Below are 19,148 nucleotides of genomic sequence, written 5' to 3'. Positions count from 1 at the left end.
AAACATGTTATGATAACCCTGCGGTTAATCATAGATAAAAGAGTACGTATTTATGGTAAATATTTGCAAACATAAGAGAGGATGCTTGTGTTTTGCTGTAACCGAGCCTTCTGTAAGCAGTCCGGCAACATGAGGACTGTCAGGTCTCCCCTGTCGTTCCCCAGAGGTTGAGTTTACTTCATGAATGCAACCTTTTCATCATGAGCCAAATACTATATTCACATGCTCTGCCAAGCATCACAGAGACTGTTCCCCGGTGAGGGAGCGCTGTCTGCTCCACCAACGGCTGGGCAGTGGGGATTTTATGACTCTGAGTTAGAGATTATCATGTTAGTAGCTATAGCCTGTATGTTATGCAGCAGAGCCCTACTGACACCAGACTGATCAACAAGGTGATACAGACGAGATAAAATGTAATCTAGTCTGAGTAGGTTAGCGTTCTCATACCTGTCATTCAGATCCCTGCTGGATAGGACAAGTATTTACAGACAAAACTGCACTCTAAAGCGGGCAATCACAAGTTCAGTGAGCTCACTTTGCTTTTCTCCAAATGCAGCAGATTTACTGACTTGTTTTCTCACACTGTCTCAATTACAGACAGGAACGTTCTGCCTGAAACCATGTATTATTCTACTTTTAGAGATGTTATCTCAGAAATGTCCATGTGCTGCTGAAAGAAACAAAAAAGAAGATGCAGCTGAAGATAAGAAACATAACAGCTTGCATGTTTCCGTTAAAGGCGGGTTCACACTTGACTTGATGACTATCAGGAACATTGCAAGCTGAATTACATAGCGTCATCTTTTTTGTGACTCTAACCTCTGGTTGGTGTTCCAACAAAAACAGGTGCTTGAAAGAAGAATTTAAATACTAATTTCTCACAGCAACACCAATGATAGAAGTCCATCGTGAGTAAAAAGGACAAATCTGGCATTTCAGGTCATAGTGACATTCAGCACCTGCTATGAGTGAGTCACACGAATAGAGAGTATCACAATCACCTCACAGGACAAACTTAAGGAATGACCTCATGCAGGGCCACTGCAGTCTGGCTTGGCACGAACAATAGCTAGTCTGTGCAGGTCCATCCTACTTTTCTCTCCAGCATGTCTGCGACCGCTGACCACAGCTTGAGTCACATCCTTCCCTGCTTTCCTGTGTGTTTACGGAGTGCCGGCGCTCAATAGCCTATGATTTCACGGGCCTTCAGTATTAAGAGTCGCAGTGTTTGCAAAGACCTCCAGGACGGGATGGAAAGAACCATCCAGGGTTTGCTACAAACCACAAGCGTGATACAGGAAACCCCCTCCTCTGTCTCTCTCTCTGCAGAGTTTTCCACTCCATTCAGCATTCCTCTTTTGTGGGACAGGTGCTCGCAGACGACAGCTAACTGTGATGACTGCAGTGACATCACACACAAAATGACGCAGGGCAGCGATGGAACAGTTTTCTCTAAATAGACATTTAATGATTTAAAATGTGTGGCTACAGACGGGGAGAAGGGGAACATGTTTTGGGGATGGAAAAGAGGGATTTTTAACTGGTACTCTGTTGACCGCGTGACATAAACTTCATATTTTCTGCAAAGCTGAATGGCAGAGGAGGCAAACGGATGAAAAGCAAAACAGCCGTGCAGGAGGACATTGCTCTGGCATGTATCAATGGCATCACATTGAGGTGATAAAAAAAAAAGCATTTAAATGTACAATCGTTGAACATATAACACTGAAGTTCATTAACATGTAACAAATATATACAGATAATCAACAAATAGGGATTGTGGCAGAACGAAGCAGCTTCATGTCAAACTCAGATTGACAAAGAGTGTTATTGTGATTACAGTAACTTTGAAAGAAAAATGTGTAACATACTCTTTTAAACCTTTTGACCCATTGTGAAGGATTGTGTGCATCTCTCTGCTGTATGTGTTGGATGTAAACATTACTCCTGCTCTTCTTGGCCTTGCTCACATTATGAGCCACACAGTAGTAACACACAATCATTGTTTTTCTTTTTTTTAAACTGAAGGCTGCATCTAATATTTGCACTGATCGGAAATCAATAAAACTTTAACAAATACAAAAACTAAACAAAAGAAAGAAAGTCCTGTGGTCTCATGACTGACACCTGCCATTGATAGCGCATTAGCGGCCCCTCGCCGCCCCCTCTGATTTCCACCTGCCTACTGCCGGCGGAGGCGCTGCCTACTGGGTCCGGAGCTGGTAATCTGAGGAGGAAATGGACAAAGACTTAATCAAATGTACAAAAGAAAAAGAGAGAATCGGAGAGAAATCAAGTGTAGGCAGCTGAAGCTTTCCACCCAGAATGAATGGAATACAAAGGAAATGAGATGAGGATGTTTGGCAATTAGTGGCAACATTAGCAAAAAGACCAACATGTGCAACCTTGGTAAATCGCTGTTAAGATCAGGGAAGCTCGACAAAAACAAAAAGTTCAATTTCTCACATTTTGCAGGACGTTGCCACATTGCCTACACATAGAACCGCACCGGCTGGTTCACACCACATTGCACTGCCTTGCCCAACTGTTGCCTAAGATCTGCACATATGGGCACTGAACTCTTAACCTACCTCCATTTTGGGTGATGTAGCGCACCCACGGCAGGGCCTGGTATCCACTCTTCTCAATGATCTTCAGGTAACGCACCTGAAGAGGGAAAACAAAGGGTTATGACCGAGAGGAACAAGTGTTTAGACTTTTATTTAAACACTAAATTCAAGCTGTTTTTAGGTTAGCACTTCATTGCAGGAGATGATGCAAGTTGCTGCAATGCAGTGTGTTCTTAGTGTAAGTCATTTGTTGAAGTTATTTGCCAAGGTAAAACTAACTTAACCTAAACATGTTCCATCTGTAGTCTAAATGTATTGCATGCAGGGTCACAGAGGTCTGGGGCCCCTCCCAGCATGCACTGGGTGAGCCAGGAAACAGGTTGCCAGTCGATCACTGGGCTTACACATACAGACAAACCAAAATATAAATATGTTCCCAAAAACGGAAAATGTGAGCAAACAATTTATGGACTTTTAGCTGCAAGTCTTTGCTCTGTGGAAAAACAAAAATGGATTGACTGCACACAGGCACACGGAGAAAAGCAAACAATATCCATAAAGAGACCCCAAATAACTGGCTACAACACAGGACTTCCAAACAAGCCCCTTTTATAGCACTGTACCTCATTCTAAGTATTTAGTGTGTTTAAACAAAAATATCTAAGAAGGGTTAGAGCATTGTGCAGTTTAATTGTCTATGAAATAGTATACTTATTCATTATTTTGACTTCTGAGGCGTACATATCCCTGCAAAGGACCTTTCTATTATTAATAGCTAATACTCAATATTAAAAGTCACATTTTCAGGGGCATAAAGCATGCAGAAAGCTGTAGTAAGAGTGGTGTTGTTGATGAGGAAGTTGGCAGTAGTAAAAGTCACACTAAGAAGAGGGAAGCAGATACAGAACAGCTTTCAAGGCACTCACAAAGTGAATTTACATAACTGTTTTTCGGGCGCCTGGATGTGAAAAAAAAATGCACATCAGCATTATCAAGATACAACTTTCACAAGCCATTAACCGATATTTCCCCAACCCAATGTTACGACAGAGCTGAATTACGAGAAGATGGGCTAAAAATATCCTGCCCGTCACTCGACATGATAGTACATTGTGTTTTAACAGTCATGTGGGAGAAAACTGTTCAAACTTATCTCACTGTAACAATCTGTCCATGTTGGTAACATGTAAAGAAACATTTATTTTAAAATCATTTCTAGCAATTCTCCATATTTAAACTGTGAACTTACTTTTCTGTGTTAAATCATTTAATGTAGCTTAACAATGTGTTAATGTTACTTTTTTTAAAACCCTACTATTTTTTCCAATGATGTACTTATTTGTTTATATTCTAACTAATGTGTGCTTGTGTTTTTATCTAATATGCAACGCTGCCTTTTATTTTTTAATGCCTTTTATCTGCACTGTACCTTTGCTGCTGCATCGCCATAAAGTGTGGTAGCAATAAGTCACTCTGCACTACAAAAAGAAAATGACAGACATATCATCCATCCTTCAGTGTGCTCCTTTAGGAATATCCTTCCCACAACATTCCTGCATTTTTGCTAAATAAAGAATAAATACAAAGTCCTGCGAACAAAAAAATCAGCAGGAGTGCAAGCACGGACATTTTAAGGGCTGACAGGACCCCTCTCTGAGAGCCGTGCCGTGTCTCCATCACGCCGGTTCCCAGCCGAGAGCCGGACAGACACGGCAGGACTCTGTGGGCCGCCTTGTTATTACCTTCCACTACAGAGTGAGGTCAGAGAGAGCGACCGCGCGGCCACCAGACACATGACGACAAACACATAGACTCGGGATCACAGAGTCTGCCGGCACAGCACTTCTCCCTGAAGCCGGCGGCCAACGTGCCGTCGAGCTGACCGTGGGTACGCAGTCAGCAAAACGGCATCAAAAGCCATCCCTCCGCAAAATATCATTATGGCTTGTAAGATGAGAAGGGGAAAAGGAGGATGTTTGCTGTATCTCGTTTGGTAAGTACAGACTACATGTGTGGTCTGGATTGTTAAAGCATTTAGGAGAAGTTTGTCCCAAAAAGCAACATGTCTTGGTGTTCCTCAGCATCACCTAAAGACAGGAGATTTGGAAAACACTTTTATTTGAACTGAAAAGTGTTGGGCTACTCCATTTCTAGTTAAATGTCTTAAGGTACAGTTATGTGCATCATACACACTTCACATGTGCTCTCCCCTACACTTTGTGGTGGAGTTAAGAGGAACTTTCTCATGCTTTGATATTTACATGTGTCTAATTAAGCTTCACGGCCTCTTCTCACACGTACAGAGTGGTGATACTGGGATGCATTAGAGCCTGAGAGCCAGTCTGCTGCTGCCCTGTAATAAAGAAAAGGTTAAGGGCCTAGTGCAGCAGTTCGATGGGAATATGGCTCTTAAAATGTTGCCTCTGAGATGGTGGGCGCACCACAGTGTGATTGCAAACACTGAGAGTTTTTATGCATTTGGGTTGACAGACAGATAAACCGTGGAGACCTACAACAACATGGGAACTAGTGAACAGCTCAAACTACAGCAAACGTATTTTAGGTTGAACCCAGTGAAAAACATTATATGGCATCTCAAACTAGTTGAGAATGAAATGTAGGGCCTAAACCTTACATGTTCATATCAATTGTAGTTAAGTTGTCACATATTTGTATGACCTTAATAAAACATCTCCCCGTGGAGCAATGGAGTTTAAGAATATGAAGATTTCTTGGCTTCCAAGTAGATACAGATTTAACATAAATCAATCTTCAAGGTTCAAGGTTCAAGGTTCTTTATTGTCAATCTGACATAGCTACAGAGTAATTATGCAGTTGAAAATCTTATGTCACAGGCTTCTCCAACAATGCAACATAATAACATAACATAATAACAATAAGAGCAAGAGCAATACAAAAATAATAATAGTTATAAAAATGAAATAAAGTTATGATGTGGAATAGTGCAGTATGAGTCTATATACAAGTTATTGGAATGATATATATATATTAGATATTAGATACATACTACTGAGTAGCAGTTGAATGTTTGATGTTGTTTCAACAGTTCAATTTTTTAACAGTCTCACTGCCCGCGGGGAAGAAACTGTCTCCGAATCTTCTTGTCCTTGCCAGGATGCTGCGGTAACGTCTGCCATCTTGACATTTATCCAGGTTTTTATCAAGGAAGCTATAAATTGAATTGATTCTCTGTTGTTTATTACATGGGTTTAATTTGTTTTATTTAGGTTTGTCTAGTCAGAGGTGGGAAGTACATTTACTCAAGTACTGTAGTTAAGTACGATTTTGAGATACTTGTACTTCACTTTGGTATGTCCATGTTTTGATACTTTGTACTTCTACTCCACTACAATTCAGAGGCAAATCCTGTACTTTTACTCCACTACATGTATTTCATTTAAAACGTTTTAGTTCATTTACAGATTTGGATTAATGATGTGAAATATAATCAACTCTTAAATAAGACTTTAGTCACACCTGGAGTCAATTCACAATCTACCCTGCAGTATACACAGTTATTAAAACTAGCTGCACCTTTACCAGCTGTAACAAACACTTTGATGCATCAATAATAACAATTAAAACACATTATATATATTATTCTGAAATGTACCGATCTGCATAATAAGTACTTTTGGTACTTTAAGTGTATTTTGATGCCAATACTTTTCTACTTTTAATAAATGTATATACGTTTGAATAACTTAACCTTGAGTAACAGAGTATTCCTACACGCTGGTACTTCTACTTTAACTTAAGTACAAGATCTGAGTACTTCTACTTTAACTTAAGTACAAGATGTGAGTACTTCTACTTTAACTTAAGTACAAGATGCGAGTACTTCTACTTTAACTTAAGTACAAGATCTGAGTACTTCTACTTTAACTTAAGTACAAGATGTGAGTACTTCTACTTTAACTTAAGTACAAGATGCGAGTACTTCTACTTTAACTTAAGTACAAGATGTGAGTACTTCTCCCACTCTGGTTCTAGTCAGCCTAATCAACAGAATGATAAATTAAAAGGTCAAAAGCTCCGATGTCTTTGCATGTTTGTTTGAAATCATCTTATATTAATGTGGTTATTTTTTTCCACGATTACCACTAAGCACATTGCATTTCTGCTCAAAGGGTGTGTCGAGATTGAGGGGAACAGAAAAATACTCAGCTTTCTTGTGTTTGAATACAAGCAAGCAATGGTTTGTTGAAAACCACAAAAAGAGGATCTATCGACCAAACAGATGAGCAAGTCAGATCCAGTTCTACAGAGATGACATTGTGGATAATTTTCTTGTTTTCATATTAACTTGAGTTTTATTCACTTATCTATTATTTTCGATTATGTTGTGCCAAATATCTAATAAATGGCTATTTTCCAAAACACAGAGGTGTGAGTTGCTTAAAGTGCATGTTAAATATCAAAGAAAAGCCATAATTGTACATTATGACCAACTTGAAGCTTTAATAAATAAATAATTGTGAATATTGAGAAAAGTTTTTTTATATTAGTGCACAATAAGATGCAGAAAGATACCCCGAACCCCCCAAAAAGAGCAATGTAACAACAAGATTTTGATAAACTCATCAGTAGAAATATCATTCATAAACAAAACTAAACCTTAATTTAAAAAGTACTATTACTGGAATGTTGGACATGTGTTTATCTCATGGGTATGAACAAGACATGCGACACCTCCAGTTGTCTCGGCACTATGACTGGATGCACTTTCTTTTATCCCAGCATCGGTTCATTTTTGGATTGGAAATATGGAAGAGGCAAAAAGAGATGAGTTCTGACAGCTGCCAAATTAAAATGGCCAGAATGCATGTTCAGCCAAACACCACCCCAATTCAAAGTATCACATATTTCAATTATCTTGGGTTCAAGCTTCTCGTTTCCGAGTGGGCTGCGTAATGTCCATACGAGTTAATGAGGTTTCATTAAATATCATCATAGGAAATGTGGAGAAGCTGGAAAATATGACTTTTCTATGAGCTTTGAACAGAACGCACGGATAACGTTAAGAAGTAGATACAGTGTGTTTAAAGGAGAGATTCAGGCCTCAATCAGCTGAAAACAACACATTTAAAGAGCTTAATGTTAAACAAATATGCAATTCTTTATTAAAGTAAGTGTTTATATTACATTTACAAATTCTTACACTGTTATAAACCATGGCTGCTCAATAACAAGTTACTTTACAAATACTTATTTTATTGTTATTTCTTGAAGTTATTACTCAGTTCTGCTTATGAAGCTTAACCTACCATGACCATATTCTGCAAATTATTTGAGGCAGTGACATGTATTACTTGTCTTACGTCCCTTAAAACCTGGCATTCAATTTAAAGCACTGTTTTTTACAACTTGTGGATTTAGCATCACATCTTGTTTGAAAAAAATGCAGCACAATGTCAGGTTACTGTAACACTGAGGGAGATGTATGTAAATGTACCTATGGAAAACTAAATGTTTGTTTTTTGGGCAATAATATGATATTTTCAAATGGAGTTTGTCAAGTTGCCATTGTTTCCTCACATCAGGACATGGGAAAACTTAATTTTGTGTTTCTGTGGTGCAACACGTATAATCACAGGACAACTGTGATTATACAGTCAGAGCAGCACATCTGTGTAAGTCTGCGGTCAGCAAGTTTTCATTCAGACATGAAGAAAAACATTAGCTTCTCTCTTAGTGTCATGGGAATCACAATCAAATTCCAATGAATCTACTTACCTGTAAATAAGAATGACATTTTCTATCACTGTGTTTAACACAAATGCAGAGGCCAGTGTAAACTGATGAGCAGTTGCTTTCTGGATAGTTCAACAGTAAGAAAGAGAGAAGCGCTGTTTAAAAGTGCCCTTACTGCCCCCTCTGGCCAAAAACAGGATGTAAATTGCTTAAATTCTTTCTCTAGAGAGACATCGTTTATATGAGAGACAGGGCTATACATTATAAATCCAGGATGACAAGGAAACAACTGACAACCGCAAAATATGTGCACTATGCAGGCCTTTGTGATGGTAAAACAGCAGGTGCGAATGCAGTAGCATTTGTTTGCACCTGCTCCCAGATGGTTTAGGAATGATAAACACAACTTGGACTGTAAACAGTTTGTGCATTCTCCTGTGATAAACACCTTTCTTTTTAAATAAAATGTTGTCTTAAATCTAATACAAGGGAAATATATGTTCACCTTATCTTAGATCTGGACGCATGCTGCTGCAAGTAGGTCAGACAAGTGAACTGACAGAAGCGTTTGACAGAGGTCGTGCGTGTGTGTGTGTGTGTTAGCGTGGGATGTACCTGGATGCCGGAGGTGGTGAAGTATGGGATCTCAAACTTGACACTAATTGGTGGCTTCCCCTCCTTGTCTTCAGCCTCTACGCTCGGCAGACCAAAGTGGGCTCGCATCAAATACTCCTTTCCACCCTGTGAGAAAACAAAGCAGAAACTCTATCAAACAACACTCTGGAAACCTCTTGTGTTTAACACTAAAAGGAATGACTTCATATAAACATGAACTGTAGAAAATCTGACATTTCTCTCCACCATGAAGTCACGAAAACAACCAAACTGCAAACTAAATTCTTACGGTATTGCATAAAAACCCAGACATAACATCAAGAGTCATTTTTAACCCTCTGTATGATACTGGTGAGTCATGATTTCAGCTCACAGGGAAGGACTTGATTGACCAGACGATCTCGCTGTTCTCAGGCACCCATTTCACGCTGCCCACTGTGGTCTTGAATTTGGGTGAGTCAGCGTCCGTTGGCACAGGAATGTGGATCTCCACGTTGTTGGCCGTGGAACGCCTCTTGAACTGACTCTTCGCCTGAGCGGAGAAACAAGAAAGTCAAGTTTAACACGGTGCCCCGCCTGAACAGGGCTTTAATTATAACCTAATTATAGTATTGAATATGTACATGTACAAACATGCCTTGACCCAGTGTGAACTGCATTACTGTCAAATAACTATCTTCTCTCCAAATAATTATAGCACAAAGGTTTGACAACAATAAAGATGTTATAAATGACATGAGTGCAAAAGTGACCTGCCTTGATCATGTACTCGATACGACTGTGGGAGTGCTTCTCAATGACGGACTCAATCCAGATCAAAGGCTTCACCTGAAGATATAAAACACACGTGTTATCAAAAATAGTTTTAAGACGCTTTAGTACAGTGAACATGCATGCAAGTTCAAATATCATATGACACTGTCACCACCTGGTGGAGAGCAGACGTTACTACAACAAAATCAGGTTTTTAAACAAGATAGATTTAAGCCCTTTTTTAAACTTAAAGGTCCCATGTCATGCTTTTCCGGTTATTACCCGTCCACTTGTGTGTTATGAAGGTTTTTATGAATGTAAACGGTCTGCAAAGTCACAAACCCTCAAAGTACACCCTGTAGCGAGTACAACTCTAACACAGAAAAGACCTGTCTTTGCTGCCCCAGAACGCCTCGTTGGAGATTTCTCTTTATCTTCCAGGAACAGGTACAGCTCCTCTCACACACACACTCTCTCAGCGGCGAAACTGTGACGCTGTAGGTGTGCCTCGTGCAGGAAATGAACCCAGCTCACACTGTCCGCTCCTCGCAGCAGCGAGCCGTGCAACGTCCGACCCCACGCAGCATTCTCATCTGTTTGTCATTACTGGTGTCATTTGCTGGTTGCTAACGCCATTGTAACACATAATCACTGATGTTCCGCTGTAACGGTGGTGGACTCATCAGAACAGAGTGGGCGAGCTGACCAATCAGAGCACAGTGGGCTCATAGGGAGGGGGGGGCAGGAGCTCCAACAAGCCGTGAAACCAATGTGAGTTTGGAAAATTGCACAATAAAAATCTATTCTATGGAATTATGATCAGTAGAAATGGCCATGACATGGGACCTTTAAGACCACAGAACGGTTTTTAAATAGAAGTCACCAAATACTTCTGAGATTTCATATAAAAAATATAAGACAAAAAATTATATAAAAAGATAGTACAAATCTACTTCCCACGTATAAGCATTTTTAAGACTTTAAAAAGGTAAGGCCTTATTTTTGAAATACAAAAGGGATGGATTTAAAGATTTTTTATGAATCTGTGGAAACCCAGCCGATGTGCTCTCAGTGTTGTAAAGAGAATTAAGGGGAAAACACACATTGCACAACATTGGGGGGGGGGGGGGGGGGGGGGGTCACCGGATAGCCTGTGTAGTTTTGCAACTTGTGCCGAGAGTATGGACATACAGTATGAAACTGGCCTAGACAACATTTTTGAATGAAATACTGATAATGATATTAGGGAAGTGCAAAAAACCTGACAACAATAAAGCAGTCGATCAGAAGAAGAACTAATCGTTGAAAATAAATAACAATCTTTATCCAATCAATGGGTGTCTATTTTATAATTGCGACCAGGATACAAACAGATATTTTACAGTTTAATGAGAACTATGTCACTTCTTTGTTGTGTTTGATGCCACTCTGTTTTGTTATTGTTTGTTGTTTGGTCTGGGGAAAGAGGCGTTATAACAGGTAACTACTCTAAGTCATACGATTTATTTTATGAAGAAAACCAGGAACTAAATGTTTCAATGTGGTTGGTCAATCAAAGAGAGACTTCTTTGGAAGCACATTACATTGTTGCGACAACGACAGAGAGTACTACTTCCCTACTTACTGGCAGTCCTGTTGTGAAACATTTATTGAAAATGTGATGCCGATTTAAACTTTCTTAACCTAAAGTGCTTGTTGATAGCCTTTTCCCTTTTTCTCATTGCATATGATAATCCAATTTCTATCATGAGTATGCTGGTTGTTGTTTTAGAAATGTCCCCTCTTTCAGAAAAGGCAGGTTTGGCCGAGATGTCATTGCTTTCATTATTTCCAGGTGAGAAGTGTTCTGTATAAATATGTTCTAACTGACTGTGCCTTCAAAGAAAGTTGTTACTCAATATAAGCTTTCTAAAGGGCAATTTAGGATTTACAGTTTTTTTAAATATTACCGGCAAACCAGGGGGAGAGTGGCTGTCAGGAATAACAAAAGTCAGTGCAAAGTTGTGCATTGCACACACTTTACTAAGCTCAGGCTCTCTAAAATATATAAGGAGGTGGACCCAACTTGTGACAGATGTAGCCAAGCACCGGCGAGTCATGCACACATGTTCTGGTCTTGTCCGGTCTTACACTCTTATTGGACTGAAATCTTTAGATCACTGTCAGAAATCACTGGAAAACCGATCGCTCCTAATGCTATGACCGCACTGTTTGGTGTAACCCCACCCACATGGCCACTCTCTTCTCTGGAGACAGCCTACATAGCCTTTGTTACTTTACTAGCCAGACGCCTGATATTGCTCATGTGGAAGTCTCCAATATCCCCTTCACACACCTTGTGGTTAAAAGAAGTCCTAAATTCAGCCAAACTCGAGAAAATAAGGTGCATAGTGAGGGGCTCCCTGGGGAAATTCCACAAGATGTGGAACCCCTTCTACAGGTATATACGGGAGCTGGACATGCCGGATGTCTCTGTGCAATAGGGTGGTGGACCTACGGTGTTAAACTGTGATTAGTGGGCGGCTGACTGACCAACAAGTGCTATGTTTTTATTTGATATGTTTGGTCTTTTTGTTCCATTTATACACATTGTTTGATTTCTACTTTTTCATTACGTTATTAATAATGGACTTAGACTCAGAGCCTTGTACTGTACTATTCCACATACTCACTTTATTTTAGAACTATTTTTCTTTTTGTATTACTTTTACTATCTGTATTATTATTATTATGTTGCATTGTTGGAGAAGCCTGTGACATAAGATTTTCAACGACATAATTACTCTGTAGCTATGTTAGTTTGACAATAAAGAACCTTGAACCTTTAGTTTTTTATGTTGTTTTATTTGTCCTGTCGGAGTCCTTTTTTATTTGTTTTGTTTTGTGTCCTGTCGGACTCGAATCACACTGTTGTCATCCTACTTGTTTACCAACTGCTATTGTGCTGTCTGTCTGGTTGTTTGTTTATAAAAAATAAAAAGTTTTTAAAAAAGGAATAACAAGAGTCATCCTGGTATGCTGCTTCACAATTTGAGCAAGTGAAAATAAATAAATAAAACATGAAATACCACATTTAGTCATTTAATCTACTGGAATCTTTGGTCCTTATTCAACTGTGGTTAAAGTGAAATTCTGCCGTATTTCCAATAAATGTCTGACCACCGACCTATGCCACCGACATTGCAATAACAGGGACTCAGGCAAAACAACATATGACTTTTATGAATCATTTCAAATGCTTGTCTCTTAGACTGACAAAGTGTGCACACAAGTACCACACTATAACAACTAGGATAGCTTAAGGATCTTTCCATGTTAAACAAATATTTGTGCAAACTGCTGTCCAGAAAACAAATGGATTGATTCATTATTGTAAAGCACTCAAACACTTTTTTCTAGTGTACATGTTTGTAGTGAATTCTATAAACTCACTGATTTAATTTGACGTAATAAAGAAAGTTGACATGTTACAAGCTTAACTTGAGAATTGTGCCTTGTACTCTGATTCATGGCGTAAGGCATGCAGGGAAATGTATTATATTCACAAACAAGTACCAGCCTGTGGAGGGATTTGCTGCTTGGCGAGATCTATTGGTCCTGCTGGTGGATTAGAGTGGGGATCTAGAGTACTCACGTGAGTGTTGAGGCGGTAGGACATGAGTTCAAACTCTCCATCGGGAGGAATGAAGGAGATGGTGCGGTCGTTCTCAAAGCGAGACAGACGGACACACTGGTGGAACTTCACATCCTCTAGCTCTACAGATTTACTCTTTCCTCCTCCAAGAAAACATAAGAGAGAATAGTGAAAGGACAAAAAAATAAGAATACTGTCCTTGCATGTCAGGAAAATACAAAAGTTATGCAGACTTCATATTTTTGGGCTTTTAATCATTGTGTTTTTCCAATAAGCATGAGGTAGTATATATGATGTAGGACAGGGGTGTCCAAACTACGGCCCGGGGGCCAAATGCGGCCCACAGACCATTTTGAAACGGCCCTCACTCATTAAATTAAAAAAGTATAATGACTTAAGAATAATAAACTTCTGCTTGTCTTATATTGTACTTCTTAAATATATATGTTCAAATATATTACACAGTATTCATGTGTTAATAGGCCCAATTTTCAAATAAATTCAGTCAATTAAAGTTGAAAACATGTTCTAACAAATCTAAGTTGATAAGAAAAAAGCCCAATAACAAATTAACATAACAACCTTGAAATCTACCCTTCATATTTCCTCTTATAAGTAATCTGAAGCTTCTGTTTTAGGGATTAGCTGCCAACAAAATAAATGAAACCCTCTGGAGAGCTGTGAGCTGTTTTCTTTCTTAAAGCATTTTCAAGTATCAAGAATAATTGACCTACATTGGATTGACTTTTCCAACTTATAACAGAACTTATGAGGCAAAATACCTCTAGTGAGTGGCCCAGCCCCTCTTATATTTTTCTGTATGTGGCCCTCTGTGAAAAAGGTTTGGACACCCCCGATGTAGGACAAAGTGTACCAGGATGAACCGTCCAACTGTCACTATAGTTGGAAAGGGTCATTTATCGTCATCAAATGGTCCATCAGGCAGCTCCTCCCACATCCCAAATCATGTGTTAACACGATATGACCAAAGTCTGTAGCTAGGAAATTACTCACTTCCAGTATTTTCAAACAGAACCTTGTCATTAAGACCGAGCCGCAACTCAGGCATTCCCGACAGGAAGACACGCATCTTGATGGAGCCGACGATCTCACTACGCAGAACATTGCCATTGGCACTAACCTGTAAATAACGAGATCACAATGTCACAGAGAACCCCACAAAAGAAAACTCTCACAGCAGCCAACAGAAAATACAGCACGATCAGCGAGCTTTTGTTGTGACGCACAAAGGGAGGAAGTTTACAATCACTGTGACTGGCATTCCTTAAGCAACACTGCACTTCTAAAACAAGGAGTCCGTACCAGGAGGTTGACTGACTCAATGACGTCCAGGAAGACCTCGTTCTTCCTGTACTTGATGCCCTCTGACCTCCAGGAGACAGCGTTGGTGACTGTGGCGGGGGGGCGTGGGGCGCCGGTGTCTAGCTTGTGCCCCTCCTGGGTTATGTATCTGAGAGACAAAAATGTAAACACTGAGGCGAAATAGAGAAAAGAGGAAAGACCGTCTGCAGAAGTAAGTTCCCAGAAAGCATCAAAGGAGCACAGAGAGTGTCATGGTCACGAAGGGGAGGATGGTCTGACTTTTTGCTGAACTTGGAACAGTTGGGGGAAATCCAGAGTTAGCTTGCTACATGTCTTCTAAAACCACAGTGTTGCGAGTTCAAACGGTCATTTACCGTACTATATGCTGAGTAAAGTAAGCTCCTCTTGACTTGATGATTTTTTTTACCGACCTGCACGCCTCCAGGACCCTGAGGCGGGCAGGGAAGATAGTGGCCGACCCCTCCCACCCTGGATACAAACTGTTCACCCCCCTCCCCTCTGGCAGGAGGCTACGCTCCATCACGACCAAAACCTCTCGCCACCTGACCAGTTTCTTCCCCTCCCGCTACCGGCCTCTTAAACAAGGCCCGGCCCCCCCACTGACACTTTACCTCAGCCACAACGTAGACTCTATATGCATTACATTAATGCACACAATGTTCAAATACTGCTTACTGCACATATTTCATATTTCTTATTTCATATTTCATATTCTATAATTCACTGCATTCTATTTCGCTGTAAATTACTGCTTTATTTTATTGCTATCTAACTATATTTTATTACAGTGTCCTTAAATATTTGTTGTTTTATATTAGATTTGTTGTTTTATATGGAGATTTTTTTGTGTTATATTTTATGTCTGCACAAGGACATCAAGTCAAATTCCTCGTATGTGTGAACCTACCTGGCAATAAACCCGTTTCTGATTCTGATTCTGATAAAAGCCGTCTGTAAAAGCTGATTTATTTTGTTTCTCCCTGATGTTTCTTGATCATTCGGCCCAACGCTTCTTAACTTTGATAACTAATCAGACATCAATTTGGACTCTTAGGAAGACTCATGAACATTTGTTAGATGTTTGTATTTATATACTAGGCAACAATCAACTAAGAATCTCAAGAATAATCAAGAATGGCAGTATTAATATATAATATGTATAATGAGTGTATGTAAAGGTAATTGCAGTGAGGCTATGGCAAAGAGGATACTCACTCCTGCAGGATTTTGCTGTCAGTAGTCTGAGGATAGCCGAAGTCCATCAGCTCATCCATCAGCTCGTATATGATGACAAAGTTATCTCTGATGCTCTCCTCCTCCAATTCTTTGAAATACTCTGAAAATACCTGAAGAACACAAAAGCTGTTTTATAATCCTGTTTGACGACTTTATACGTTTTGCTTGTTATCTAATTCTGATGTAAATGTTGTTGATGGTGTTGATTAAAGCATGCAATCCTACCTGGACAATTTTGTACAAGAAGGAGAAGACCAGCGAGACGCTAGCATTTTTCTTAGATGTTGCAACCACTGTTATGATGTTAAGAATTTTAGCAACAAATGGTGAAAATCAAAGCAGGGTAGAAAACATAATACCAACTGTTAACAAGTTGCTTTGGTCAAATCAGTGTGCAGTGCACCATAAGGATACAGTAGAGGTTATTGTGTTTGATCCACATGAAGCGAACTCCCCCATGGGCCAGGATCGGAGAGAGGGTCCCCTCCTCCTCTTTGTCCATCAGAAGGGTCATGAAGTGCTCGATCTCTGACATGTCCACATCTCCCCGATAATTCCGGCATACCAGGACCTACAATTAAGTTGGAAAACATGTAATTTATGCAGCTTGCAAAAGCAAGATTACTGAATGTTAGCAGCAGATGGAGTAGTTAAAAAATTGGACATGCAAGAGCACTTCTGGTAGTTCTGAAAACATAAAAACTATCATTGATATAAAGTTATAATACTGTAATACTGCTAAGATCAAATATATTGTCAGTGTTTTGTGCTCACTAATGAAAACATCTCACGTTGACATATGAAGTTATATCCAGTGGTGTAAAGTAATAAGTACATTTACTCAAGTACTGTACTTAAGTACACATTTGAGAGACTTGTACTTCACTTGAGTATTTCAATGTTTTGCTATGTGGTACTTCTACCCCACTACAATTCAGAGGTAAATAGTGTACTTTTACTCCACTACATTTATTTAAAAATTGTAGTTACTTTGCAGATTTGGATATATGTGAAATATAATCAACCCTTAAATCAGACTTTAGTTACACCTGGAGTAAATGCCCAAGCTACCCTACAGTATACAAAGTCATTTAAACTAGCTGCACCTTTACCAGCTTTGATAACACTTTAATGCATCAATAGTTATAATCAAAACATAAAATATATTATTCTGAAATGGACCAATCTGCATAATGAGTACTTTTACTTTTGGTACTTTAAGTATATTTGAATGCTGATACTTTTGTACTTTTACTTGAGTAACATTTTGACTGCAGGACTTCTACTTGTAACAGAGTGTTCCTATTCTGTGGTAGTTCTTCTTTTAATCAAGTACAAGGTCAAGATCTGAGTACTTCTTCCAAAACTGGTGGTCAGTTGCCAAAGGGCGATGTTACCAATATAAACACAATCAAGTATATTATCATTGTGTTTTCATTCATTTAGACTAAGAAAAAAGTTAAATCATCAATTTGTCCTTCAAGTATCTGCTTTGTCTATGATGCTATAGGATGCAAATGTAATGAAAAGCACCTGTTACTTTTACAGTTTTACTCCACTTTAACAGACCTGCAGGTGATGTTAAGCCTGATTCTTATGGCAAGAAATGCAAATCGATTAACAACTGTTACGCCGAATTGACCAGAATACACTCACGGTTGAAAATAAGTTGAAATGATAAAGTAATATGTATGACATGTTTACAATATAAGAAAAAATGTGTGAAACCGCTGAATTAGGAAGAGAGTTTGACATCCCCTGCTGCTAACAGCTGGTCACCTGTTTGTTTTCTCATCGCTACGTGGCCTAATATTTTCAGTTAAACCATCACATTAAACAGATCTCCATGTTTAGGTGCAATGTAAAGTCATAAATAAAAGGCCAAACCCTAAACAATGCCTATGAACCAATGCCGATGCAATACCCACTGCTGCAGATCAATACACATCCTTATCTGTCAACGAGGAATGTGTTAGCAAAGCTGCTAGCTATGCTAACGACAGGTTAGCAACATTAGCAGGCTGGACCGTTATCTTACCTTTCCTTTTAAATCCAAGACATACACCGCACTCGCAGACATCTTGAACTAATCTATGCGAGCTTAGTTCAGCTCTTTATTACCGGCTTAATGACAATGTTTGATAATAACTATTTAAGGGCTAAAATCAAAGGACAAGCTTTCATTCATAATACTGAAAAAGGGAAAAGCCACCCTTCCCCGTTTGTCACACCATCAATGGATCTAACGAGCGCCCCCTGTGGAGCGGGAGGAAGCACTGAAACTGCAATGTATTTATTACATAGACATCTGAATGTATGAATGTATCGGTTGAATGGCAAATATGTTGACAATAAGGCATAGAATAAGACATATAAGTAGTACAATTAGTCCGACTGTCAGTCAGTCACTCAGTCAGTACAATAACAACAGGCTGCATAACATTTACATTTATTTAGTTGTTCTTTTGCTACCATGGCCAACATTAAATTACAGTGACTCAAAGAGGAAAGAGAGCGGGACTGTTTTTATTTAATGCTACCAGACATGTTGACCAAGGAGGCACAGGTATGTAGCTACTATGTCTTGTCAATGGCTACATCCTTGTTCTCTGTAAATTACCAATCAGTGAAGCATAAAACTTCACATTGTAGCTTACCATTGTTCTCAGTATTTGTTTTAGTTTTAGTTTGCACTGTTATACAATTTGCCACAGTCCCTTTATACGGTATTTGATATAACTTAATTTAGGAGTTTCAGTGAATTAGTTCATTATGTTCCATCAAATTGATATGTGAAATAGTAAGTTTACAAGTCTGTGGATAATAAATGTACTTGCCAATATGAATCCCACATTTTGATATCATTATGAACTCTTCAACTTATTTTCTTGGGAGTTATTTCCTGTCGAGAGTGAAGGCTGGGGTTTTGGGACTGGCACCAAGTACTGTATAAGGACTTCTGCTTTTAATGTTTGTGGTGAAACAGTAAATAACAACACTTATTCATAATAGACTCTAGAATCTAGACCAGGGGTGTCAAACTCAAATACACAGTGGGCCAAAATAAAAAAATGGGTACTAGTCGAGGGCCGGACTGGTTCAATGTTTATTGCAGAACTTACTGAAATGAACTTATTGCACATATTAAACCTGGAACTAACAAAGCTTCAATTATTGCCTATATAAAAACAACATGAAACCTTAAATAATGAGTTGCATTCATTTCTTATGGCTCTATCTGCAGAGTCATTTCTCATGATTACATTTTTCCACAGGCCAAC

At 39.1% G+C, this 19,148-nt stretch overlaps 1 protein-coding gene across 3 annotated transcripts; it reads right to left on the bottom strand.

Moving 5' to 3' along the window:
- Positions 1-1,440: 1,440 nt before the first annotated feature.
- Positions 1,441-18,103, bottom strand: ap1m1 (adaptor related protein complex 1 subunit mu 1). Of its 3 annotated transcripts, none has more exons than XM_034153111.1 (12): positions 17,906-18,103; positions 16,282-16,438; positions 16,093-16,160; positions 15,847-15,977; positions 14,611-14,758; positions 14,302-14,428; positions 13,288-13,430; positions 9,657-9,728; positions 9,274-9,432; positions 8,901-9,026; positions 2,592-2,667; positions 1,441-2,227 (listed from the first exon to the last, which is right to left on the bottom strand). In XM_034153111.1, the coding sequence occupies exons 1-12, from the start codon at positions 17,945-17,947 to the stop codon at positions 2,205-2,207; spliced, it is 1,272 nt and encodes a 423-aa protein (XP_034009002.1). In that variant the 5' UTR covers positions 17,948-18,103; the 3' UTR covers positions 1,441-2,204. The 3 variants fall into 3 exon arrangements, with proteins under 3 accessions (XP_034009002.1, XP_034009003.1, XP_034009001.1); XM_034153112.1 differs by having other exon boundaries at positions 13,288-13,427; XM_034153110.1 differs by having other exon boundaries at positions 13,288-13,433; positions 17,906-18,102.
- Positions 18,104-19,148: the final 1,045 nt, after the last annotated feature.

The sequence above is a fragment of the Trematomus bernacchii genome, unplaced genomic scaffold, assembly GCF_902827165.1.
Source record: "Trematomus bernacchii unplaced genomic scaffold, fTreBer1.1, whole genome shotgun sequence".
NCBI lineage: Eukaryota > Metazoa > Chordata > Actinopteri > Perciformes > Nototheniidae > Trematomus > Trematomus bernacchii.
Note: the sequence above shows the minus strand (reverse complement) of the source record. Positions and strands in the feature narration are given on the sequence as shown.